The sequence below is a fragment of the Oryctolagus cuniculus genome, chromosome 1, assembly GCF_964237555.1.
Source record: "Oryctolagus cuniculus chromosome 1, mOryCun1.1, whole genome shotgun sequence".
Taxonomy (NCBI): domain Eukaryota; kingdom Metazoa; phylum Chordata; class Mammalia; order Lagomorpha; family Leporidae; genus Oryctolagus; species Oryctolagus cuniculus.
In genome coordinates this window covers 161,010,255-161,021,389 of record NC_091432.1, presented here as the reverse complement: position 1 = coordinate 161,021,389, position 11,135 = coordinate 161,010,255, and the positions used below count along the sequence as shown (strand labels likewise).

Below are 11,135 nucleotides of genomic sequence, written 5' to 3'. Positions count from 1 at the left end.
ATTGCATTGAATTTGTGGATCACTTTGGTTAGTATGGCTATTTTAACAAATTATTCTGATATGGGAATGGGATATTTTGCCATTTTTGATGTCCTTTGTGATGTCTTAGCCTTTTATAATTTTCATTATAGAGATCTTTCCTTGGCTGAGCTCATTCCTAGATACTTAATTTTTTATGGCTATTGTGAATGTGATTGCTTTTTAAATTTCTTTTTCAGCTGATCAACTGTTGATGTATAGAAAATGCGACTGTGGTTTGTATGTTGACTTTGTATCGTGTAACTTTACTGAATTCATAAAGGTTTTTGGTGGAAAGTTTAGGGTTTTTATGTCTAAGATAATTTTTCCTATAAACGGGAATAATTGGACTTTCTTATTAATAATTTGGATGTTTTTAATATTGAGCTGTCTTTCCTGATTGCTATGGCCAAGACCCCAGGGCTGTGGTGAGCAGCAGTGTTGGACGTAGTTGTCCTTGCTTCAAAGCGCAGCCGTGAAGGAATATTGAATCCCGCTGGGTGTGCTGTGTTTCTTCTATGTCTGTTGACATGAACATTTGGTTTTTATCCTTCAGCCTATTGATGTCCTTACTACATGTACCGATTTTTCTCATGGTAAACCATTTTTGTGTCCCTGGGATACGTCCTACTTGATTGTGGTGTATAATCTTGAAACAGTTTTTTTTTTTCCAAAAAATAAATTTCTGTTTTAAAGTGACACATAGTAATTGTATATAGGTATTGGACACAGTGTGACATTTTAATACAGGTAAATGATGTGCAGTGATGAAATCTGGGTCATTAACACATACATCACCTCAGATATTGATCATTTCTATGAGTTGCAGATATTCAAAATCCTCTCTACTAGCTGTTTTGAAATATTCAATTAATTCCTGTCAACTGTAATGTCCTACTGTGCTGTAAACACTAGAAGTTACTTCCTCCGGGTCAGCACCCATCAACCATCCTCTCTCCATCCCCCCACCACCCTGACCCAATCCCCCCAGACCCTTCCCGGGTCCTGGTAGCTTCTACTTCTTGAGATCAGCTTTTTAGCTTCCACATGAGAGTGATAACATGCATTGTTTGTCTTTCTGTTTCTGATGTATTTCATTTAACATAAGGTTCTCCAGTTCAATTAATGTTACTGTGAATGACAAAATTTCATTCATTTTATGGTTCAATAACATTCTGTTATGTCTACAGACCACATTTTCATTGTGAATTCATCTGTAAATAGCTAGGTTGTTTTCAGGTTTTGGTTGTTGTGAACAGTGCTACAATAAATGTGGGAGTGTGCCTGTCTCTCGAACATTATTTCATATTGAGGTGCTTGGTATTGGGTATATGTATATTAATGGTTATTTTCTCTTGGCAAATTGGCTCCTTTATCTTTACAGTATGATCACCCTCATCTCTTTGCACTGCTTTTGTTTTAAGGTCTGTTCCTTTTTTTTTTTCCAAGTAAAACTTTATTAGTATTTGTATATTATTCCATTTTGATCTGATAGAATTCAAAACAGAAAATGTGCACACATTACTTGGGCTTCACCTAACGGAACAACAGGACAAGAGATCCACAGGCAGGAGGGAGCCAGGTGGCCCAGAGATGCAGGCCGAGGGCTCCCCAGGAAGCCATGGGACCTGGGTTACTTACAGTTTTTAGAGCTCAAAATGAGCTCCTGCTGCCGTCCATTCCCCATGGACACTGGCCACTGCGGGTCAGTCCAGGTCTGGGTGGGCTCCTAAGTGCTCGTCTTCTGTCTCCGTCTAAGCATGTTCCAAATGTGCTGCAGGGCCACTCTGCCCATGAAGAAGGTGATGGCCAAGTTACGTCTGTACCAGTCTCTGTTTAATATATGTGCTTCTGAAACTTTTACTTAGAAATTCCTTGTAAAAGTCGGCCATTTCCTCTGCATTCAGTGTCGCTTTCTGACCTGGTTCAGTTCTCGGGCCCAGGCCTTTGGCTCTGAGTCTGAGTGAATAAACTCCTCCTCCTCCTTAGAGAAAGTCAAGTTCTGAGCTGCCCAGAACTGTTGATTCCACTCTTGTGTTTCTTGTCTTAACTCCCAGAGCCTTCACTCCAGCGGCATCTCATTTTCTGGGATGTAGAAGTGAACAGGTCGAAGGTTTGAGTATTTATCCCAATCATGGCAAGAATTCCTTGGAGGGCAGAATCTTGAGGCCTGGCTCCAGGCTTCGGATCAGATCAGCTCAGCTCCGGCTGCTGTGGCCAACTGGGTAGTGAACCAGCAGATGGAAGACCTCTCTCTCTCTCACTGTCTGTAACTCTACCCCGCTTGGCACTGCTTCCCTGCACTCCGCACCGTGCTCTGGGGCCGGCAGCCCACCACCGCCCATGAAGGCCCGGCAGAGGGGTGGGATAAGGGTCCAAGGTGCCCACCGCACCTCTGCTGTGGGGCCACGCCCACCTTCCTGTTCCTTCTAATGTAGGGATGGCTACATCTGCCGCCTTTTGGATTCAGTTTGCATGGAAAATACCTTGTCCCATCCCTTCTCTTTCAGTCTAAATGTATGCTTATAGATGAAGTAAGTTTCATGTAAGCAGTGTATAGTTGGGCCTTGGTTTTCTTTGGGATGCATTTAGACATTGTATGTCTTAAATGAGAGTTTAATTTGTTTAAATTTAAGGTAATCCTTGAAGGTAAGTTCTTGCTGCGGTTTTGTTACTTTGTTGTGTAGTTTTTTTTCTCCTCTAACAGTCTACCTTTGTGGATAAGATTCTTCCTTTAGTCAAATGTTTTGATTTCTTGTTTATTTTCATTGTGTCTGTTACAGGTTTTGCTTTGCGGTTACCATGAGGGTTGCAAAAAAAAAAAAAAAATTGGAGTGTAGTAAGCTATTTTGAAATTATAGCAACTTAAACTTATCACGAAGATAGGAAAAGAACCAAAAAGAGAAAAACTCAGCACTTGTGCTCCATTTTGATGCCTATTTAATATCTTTTTATATGGGCGTGTGCTTGCTCACTTGCTTTGTCTCTCTTGTACCTATTCACATTTGAAAAGTATATTGGTTTTTTTTTTTTTTAATTACTTGAGAGGCAGGGAGAGTGCGTGTTCACATCAGCTAGTTTACTCCCCAAATGCCCACAATGACTAGGACTGGGCCAGGCTGAAGCCAGAAATCAGGATCTCAATCCAGGTCTCTCACATGGGTAGCAGGGACCCAAATAATTAAGCAGTAACACCTGCATCCTTTGGTGTGCATTGGCAGGAAGCTGGAATTGGGAATGGAGCCAGGACTCAAATACAGACACCCCAAGCAGCGGTGCCAAATGGTAGCCTTACTGTGTTTATCTTTACATGTCAATATAGATGTTATTTAGAAAAATTTTAAGGATTCACCTCAAAGAGTCAAATGGTTTATGCACTGTCTTTATGGTATTAGCACCTACTGATTTTGGCTGTGTAGTTGCTTTCACCAGTGAGTTTTGTAGCTTCTGATTTTTTTTTTTTTTTTTCAGTTTCAAGAATTCACCTTGGAGGACAAGTCCAGTGATGATAAAGGTTCTTGTTTTTTGTTGGGGATTGTCTATCTTTTTATATGATTTATTTTATATTTGAAAGGCAGAGTTGGAGGCAGATACACCTTCCATCTGCTGGTTCACTCCTCAAATGCCTGCAACAGCCAGGGCTGGGCCAAGCCGGAGCCAGGAGCTTCTCCCACAGGGGTGCAGGGGCCCAAGCACCTGGGCCATCCTCTGCTGCTTTCCCAGGTGCACTAGCAGGGAGCTGGGTCAGAAATACAGTGGTTGGGCCTGGAACTGACACCTATATGGGATGCTGGCGTCCCAGGTGGCAGCTTAACCTGTTATGCCACAATGCTGGCCCCTATCTATCATTTATAAATGATAGATTTGTTGTTTTATTTTCTTGGTTGGTAGGGTTTTATTGTTAGTTTTTTGTTTTTTAACCTTCAGCACTGTGAATATCTAATCCCAGTTGCTTCTGGCCTAGAAGCTGTAGTTAAGTGGATTGGAACACTTGAATGTGTGGTTTCTTTTGTTGCTTTGAGGATCTTTTCTTTGTCTTTAGCCTTTGAGAGCTTGGTGATGACATGTCTTAGTGTAGATGTGGTTGAGTTGAGTCTGACTTGTGACCTTTGACTTTCCCATGTCTGGATATGTTTATCTTCCTCCAAGTTTGGGAGGTTTTCTGTACTGTTTGTATTTTTATTTAAAAGATATATATATATATATATATATATATATATATATATATATATATATATTTGAAAGGCAGAGTGACTGAGAGAGACAGGAAGAGACAGAGTGAGAGATCTTCCATCCACTGGTTGGCTCCCCAACAGACAGGGCTATGCCACGCCAAAACCAGGAAGCGGGGGGGATTTCATCTGAGTCTCTGGTGTGGGTAGCAGGAACTCAAGTGCTTGGACCATCATTTGCCATCTCCCAAGGTGTGCATTGGCAGGGAGCTGGATCAGAAAGACAGTGGCATGGCAGGGAACCAGGCACTCCTGTAAGGGGTGTGGACATCTCAAGGGACAGTGAATTAAGCTGCCACACACCACCAGCCCCTGTTGTGTGCCCTCCACATAAGCTTTCTCCTGTTACGTGAGGTTATGCTTCCCTGAAAACTCTTGATGCTGTGTGGTGTGTGGTGATGCTGCCCATTGAAGGAGCAGGTCTGTGTCCCAGACTTCATAATCCGGCTTAGGACAGCCCTAGACTATTAAAGCAGGCTGCTCATGTCACTGCCACTGTTTGAGCACTGGCACCCTCTGGCTGGCTTGGCCATGAGGCCATGGTTGGTGTGTTGTTCTCTTTCAGTGCTAGAGGGGACCTCAAGCCCAAGTTGGACTCTGATCTGCAGTCAGTAGATTCAGGATGGCCTGGGCAGTCCCTGAAAGGGGTAGCCCTTCTCTCTCTCTCTCTGCAAACATCCACCCGGGGCTGGGGCAGCCCCAGGGTCTCATCTACCATCGCTGGCCTGCGGTCGGGGCTGCAAGATGCTCTCTGGTGCGGAGCGAGGTCCCTGAGCGACGGCTTCTACCTGCTTCCTCGTCTCCCCCAGTCAAGTGTGCTTGTGCTGCCTGAGGCTGCCGGAGGGGTGGCCAGTGCTAGGGAGTGATTCCTTCCTGCCTTTTTGGGTGTGTCTTTTCTTACCAGTATGCTAAAATGTGGCACTGTGACCCCTCTCCCGGTTTCCACAGAGCTGGTGAAGGCAGCTTTGTGCTTGGATAGCTGTTCAGACTGAGGCTGTTGTGCAAGACGGCCCCTGGAAGGTCTTCCTCCTCTTGCTGTCTTGCTCCGCCTTCTGAACCCTCTGCAAAGTTACCCAGCCCCAGACGTTTTGTCCTGATGCCGAGAATGACCTATTACAGGGCCCCTGCGGCTGTGACAGCTTTGCGGGAGAGGTGGGCAGGCGCATCCTCAGACAAAAAGCCCGAGTGGTGTTCTGCATTGGAATTCAGGCTGGAGACTGAGGGAGGTCTTGGTGGCCAACTCTGAAAAGGGAAATTGGAAAGAGCACTGGGAGAAGACGTTCCAGAACCTTCTCAGGGAACCACCAAGGGAATCCTCAAGGGGACTTTCATCCCCTCTGAACACAGGCCCTTAACCAAGGCCACCTGCCCTCACTGGGGACGGCTGGGAGGAAGGGGATTAATTCCTGTTTCCCTTCCCCGAGTTGAGGACGGAAGCTGAAATCCAAAGGGTTCTTGGTCCCCATTCACAGTGTGCAGCATGGAGGCTGGCAAGACTTTGGAGAATCAGCTGTGATGGGTGAACACAGCCTTTCCTGTTTAAAACCAAGTGGCACCGGCGCTGCGGCTCACTAGGCTAATTCTCTGCCTGTGGTGCCGGCACACCGGGTTCTAGTCCTGGTCGGGGCGCCGGATTCTGTCCTGGTCGCTCCTCTTCCAGTCCAGCTCTCTGCTGTGGCCCAGGAAGGCAGTGGAGGATAGCCCAAGTGCTTGGGCCCTGCACCCGCATGGGAGACCAGGAGGAAGCACCTAGCTCCTGGCTTCGGATGGCACAGTGTGCCGGCCGTAGTGGCCACTTGGGAGGTGAACCAACAGATAGGAAGACCTTTCTCTCTCTCTCTAACTCTGCCTGTAAAAAAAAAAAAAAATTTTTTTTTTTTTTTTAAAGTGGCTTTCCCAGAATCAAGGCCCACTTAGAGAATGCCCCGGGAGCTGGGCAGTATATAGTCCCTGCAGAGTGAGCAGGAGCTAGCCAGTCAGTGAAAGGCCCCTCTCTTCCCGGAAACAGAGACTCCAGCCAGGGCCAAGAGGTGAAGGTCTTGTTTATTGTTGCAGCAACTCTTATACAGACATCAGCGTTCAATTAAATAAAGGAAGATAGCACATGGATTACATCACAACCCCAAAGCAGACGACCGGGGCCACGGTATGCAGAAGGGGCGGGCGGGCCGGGACCAGCGACCAGACTGTCAGGGGAGATACATTCAGTGGGTGCGCAGTGTCAACATTCCAGGCTCATGGGTAGATATATTTTATTTATATATTTTATTTATATTTATATATAGAGATCATTGAGTTTTGTGTATACAAAGAACAATATTGTTACAAATACAATACTATACTTCTCCCGATGCTTTGCGACAAGCTCTATTGCGCCCCCTTTCCAGGACAATGGTACAAGTTCAGACGCTAGGTGCTGTGGTAGGTATGTACAAGGAATGTCACTCCCACACGGTCCTCACACACTGCCTCGGAGGAGGAAGGAGAAATAAGATGCGAGTCACGGGTGCACGTGGACCCCAGCCAGGGAAGGAGCAGACAGACGTGACACTCCAGCCGGCGAGTGGCCCTGGGAGCGTGAGTGTGAAGACGTCCAAGAAGAGGTGGCCCTTGGTTGTAAACATTGCTACACCAGCGGCTCGGGAGACCCGACAAGAGCGCTGTGGATGGGTTTAGCTCCAGCTGCATCGGGGGTGCCGGGTGCGGCTGGGGCTGTGGGGCAGGAGCAGCGATGGGGGAGGTAGTAGGTTACTTTGGGGCTCCCTGAACGCCGGTGTTGATGGGCAATGGTCGGAAAGCAAACCTGTGTGCGGCGACGCGGTGCCCCTGGGATGGGCTCCACCCCCAGTGAGGCCCAAGGGTGTCGCTGGCGACGTGGGCTCCGGGCATTGGTTTCTGGGCGATCCTTCTTCTTGTGGACCCAAGGCTGATGGTGGCTCCCTGAATGCTCCCCAGGAGGGAAGGCAGAGGCAGGGTGAGGGGAAGGTGCTCTCCACGTGGGCTTCCCTGTGAGCCAGGGTAGGGACATATTTACATATATAACTATGTGTATTGGGAGGGGACAGGGCAGAGAGACTGCCACTTCTCGTGGGACTTTGGGAATGGAGTGACTGCCGTTTAAGCGTCAGGCTCGTCCTCAGTCAAGCACTGGAGCCAGCTGCCTGCCTCCCACACGAGCAGGGGAGGAGGGAGAGCGTGAGCCTGCGCCCAGCTCCAGCTGCCACATGCTCCGGGGAGGCGGGGCCTGAGGAGCCCCTTATCAACACAAACCTTCCGCGCAAACGCTAGTCCTCCTGCAGAGCTACGCCGCTGGCGCTCTCTGCACCTCTCAGTCACCAGGACTTCTGTGTAACAGGAATAGAAGTTATTTTCTCTCCTCTCTGTGAGGTGAAATACTTCAGTTATTAGGGGGTTGTAGAGGGTCGTGCTGGCCAGCTCCTGTCCCCTGACCAATGGTGGGCGGGCCTCGCGACTCCATGCAAGTCTTGGCTGCTGGAGCGCACAGGGCTCCTGATGCTTGCGGCACCCCGCCCCGCCACCTCCCTTCCTTTCTGCCCACTGCCCCTCGCTGGCCGGTGGCGGCGGGGTAGGGGGGTGGCTGACCTGATGGCTCTTTAGTAGCTAACATTACCAGACACCCTGCTGTTTCCTGATTCCACCAGAGGCAAACTGAGACCTGGCTCTGCTTCGGGCTGTCTCCCTGCAGCTTCAGGGGCCTGGGTCACCCCACTCCTGGCTCCCCTGGCTCCAACCAGCAGGGCTTCCTGGAGGCACGGCAGCCCCTTCCCACACAGGACATCAGGGCAGCGTTGGCATGGAGCTACTCATTCCTCTGCAGCGCTGGGCTTCCCTGATCCTACACAAGAATCTCTGAAGGCAGCCTGACCCAGGACAAGCCACAGAGCCCTGTCCTGCCGAATCTTGCTAATTCCCGTCTTCCCTCCCTGAAAAGCCTCTGTTCCCTTTATAAATGCTTCCTACCCCACGGATGCTTACTGGATTCCTGTTTCTACAGACACAATGTACAAACCCTGGGCGCAGAGAACAGGGACTCTGGTAATACTACAAAATATACTCCTTTCTCTTCCCCTGTCTCCACTGAGGTCAGGAATGAAACAAAAACAAAACTGAAGCACACAGCCCACAGGACCACAGAATGCTCTTTGGACCGGGAAAAAGCGAGAACTGGCTCTGAATACGAGGAGGACTAAAAGCCCTGCACAATGTGAGTGGAAGCCAGCAACGATACACGGATTCCACGGCAGCCAGGCGATGCTTCTGGGACACATTTGGGGATTCTGAGGCATAGCCTGAGGTCACCACTGTGCCCTTAATTTTGTGGCGCATGTACTGTTCTGGTCTTTCAGCGCTCACATCTCGCCTAGTGGTCCGGAACACAGCAGCAGCTTGCTCCTGCCAAGGACCAGGATCTCTTCTTCCAAGGGACCCACTCCTCCTCCTCAGACTTCCTGGGTTGTGTGGGTGTGTCGGGGGTGACAAGGGGAGGCCAGCAGGAGGACACTCTGAGCAACAGAAAGGCCCCCCCCCCCCCAAGAGACCCTGCTGGTCGGGGGTGGGGGGAGGAGTGGGGAGGGCGCTCAGCAAGGGAGGGCTACCTGTGTAGAGGGGACCAGGCAGATCCTACCTGCCCATGTTTATCCAATGGCTGACCATCTCCTGGCAACCTGGCAAAGCTTGGGACGTCCCACAAATGGCCCCACTCTCTTCCACACCCTGGTGGCCTCGTCCAAGGCTGCAATTTCTCCTCTCATCTTTGGGTGGGATGGGCCAGATTAGAAAAGACATAATAGCGAAAGGAGGGGTTTGCGATTGGCTCAAATATCCTGGGTGGAAATAACACTGGGGTGCACCCGTAGGTGGCAGCCAGTGCGTGACATCAGGGGTGTGGGCTGCCCCCTCCCTGAACCCCCTTAGGGCCGCATCCCATAAACGGATGGCAGCCAAGCTGAGATCAGCGATGGGGTCTTAGGCACTGCTGGCTCAGCCTCCTCCTCACTGTCCCCAGGGAGGATGGGTCCCTCTTGGGCAGTGACGGCCACCTCAGGAACCCCGGATGTCTTCAGGTGGACCCCAGGTGGACGCTCGCTGTTCTCTGTCCTCACGGGAGCACAAAGGGAAGTTCCCTGGGATTAAAAGAAAATGCAGACTGGAGAGAGGGAGAGAGCGCGCCCAGAGGTCCTGGCGGGGTCTCCTCTCGCTGTGGAAGACCGAATGCCCGGCGTGGGAGGGGAAGTCTCAGCGGACACACGGATGTGGCACAAGAAACACAACCACGGTGAGGACAGTCTTCCATGCAGGCCGCCGCGGAGGCGGGCGCGCGCTCAGATGTAGACCGGCTGCTCCTGGGCCGTCAGCAGCCTGTACATGGCGGCCGGCATCGTCTTCATGTGGATCTGGGGACACAGAGCACGCGTTAGTGGAGCTGCGGCCAGGGGCGGTGCCCGTCCTCACAAGGGATCTGCAATGCCCCACTCTCCCCACCGGGGACCTGTCCCCGCGTGGCCTCCAGGAGGATTGGACTCCGGCTTTCTCAGCAGTCCAGGGTTGCTGGGAAATGAACGAGGAGCACCTGCCGAGGCGCCCCGCCCCCGCCCCGCGTGCTCGTGCTCGCCAGGAACCACTAAAGGAGGGAGAAGGGCTGCGCCGTTCCAGCTCTCGCCTCCCTTTCCGCTGCGGGCAGGCAGAGCAAGGCCAGCCCTGGGCCCTGGACAGTGAGCCCGCTCCCCGTGCAGGGCCCCTCTTTCGAGAACACGTTAGGGTGACTGGCTGGGCAAAGTGGAGACCCCCTGGGCAGCCCCCGAGCAAAGCAATGCACGTCTGAATGTTGACGGCAGGTGACACCGCCAGAGAAGGTGGAGGCAGGAGCAGCTCGGATGACCGCTGACCAGGGGGACTGACATTTAGCCGAACGGGGAATTGTGGGTGTCGGGAATGGTTCACGGTGGGACAGGACTGGGAAAGGTTTTATGGGTTCTGAGCGATTTTTACCCCCCAGCCCTACCTCGCCGACAGCACTGGAGAGGACGTGGACGATCTTCTCGTGGGGGGTGGCCACGACGCTCTGTCCGTTGATCTCAATGATCCGATGTCCCACACGGACGCCCCCACGCTCAGCTATTCCCCCTCGCATGAGGCTGCAGATCTGCGGAGGCCAAAGGCCCAGTCACACCTCAGGCAACAATGGGGGGAGGGGAGCCCCCGACCCCTGCCCGCTCTGGCTCTGCACACTTGAGTCTCGTAATTTCTCTTCACGGGAAGGAGCCTCTGTGGTTGCACAGGGCCCCCTCATGCACGTGGTGCAAAGAATGTGGCACACCCCAGGGTTCCGCGCACATTGTGCTCTGACAGCTGTGGGTCCCCACGGGGCCTGTCCTCGAGTTTTGCCACCTGCCAGCCTGTGTCATGCAGGTTAGCATCGCTTCCCACGGTCACAGCGGGGCTCCCACAGGGAGCTCCTGAGTGCCAGTAGCCTGTTTCTCAGGGTTGTGGTTGAATGAGACAACATGGGGCAGGAACCCCACTCTGTATTCCCTAGTGGGGCTAGCTGGTGGCAGAGGCCCATTGAGGCCCTGCTGATCCAGGGAGGGTTTTTTTTTTTTTTTTTTTTTCGCAAGGGTGCAGGTGCCCCCAGGCCCTGCAGTGGGCAGCAGCTACAGGGGCACCCCCAGCTTATGCACAAGGCGACCTGAGTTCTCCCAGAAGAGAGGGAATTCCTGAGTTGACTTTGCATTCCAGGCTGCATGTTGATTTAAAAGCCGAGGCAGACGAGACTGCCAGAGCCATCCTGTAGCAAACGTGTGTTGGGTGCCTGCAGTATGTGGGCCGTCAGTGCCCCAGAGCACGTCAAATAAAATGCAGGACCCC

At 51.3% G+C, this 11,135-nt stretch overlaps 1 protein-coding gene and 1 pseudogene across 5 annotated transcripts in view; both read right to left on the bottom strand.

Moving 5' to 3' along the window:
- Nucleotides 1–1,747: 1,747 nt before the first annotated feature.
- On the bottom strand, nucleotides 1,748–4,968 carry LOC138846186 (cytochrome c oxidase assembly factor 8-like; annotated as a pseudogene).
- Nucleotides 4,969–6,274: 1,306 nt separating this feature from the next.
- The window catches only part of APBA1 (amyloid beta precursor protein binding family A member 1), a 212,973-nt gene continuing 208,112 nt past the window's right edge, over nucleotides 6,275–11,135 (bottom strand). For all 5 annotated transcript variants that reach the window (XM_051846441.2, XM_051846428.2, XM_051846433.2 and 2 more), the window contains 2 exons: nucleotides 10,273–10,413; nucleotides 6,275–9,664 (listed from right to left, as the gene is read on the bottom strand). In XM_051846441.2, coding sequence (XP_051702401.2) covers nucleotides 9,593–9,664; nucleotides 10,273–10,413 — 213 coding nt within the window. In that variant the 3' untranslated portion in view covers nucleotides 6,275–9,592. The remainder of the gene's footprint in view (nucleotides 9,665–10,272; nucleotides 10,414–11,135) is intronic.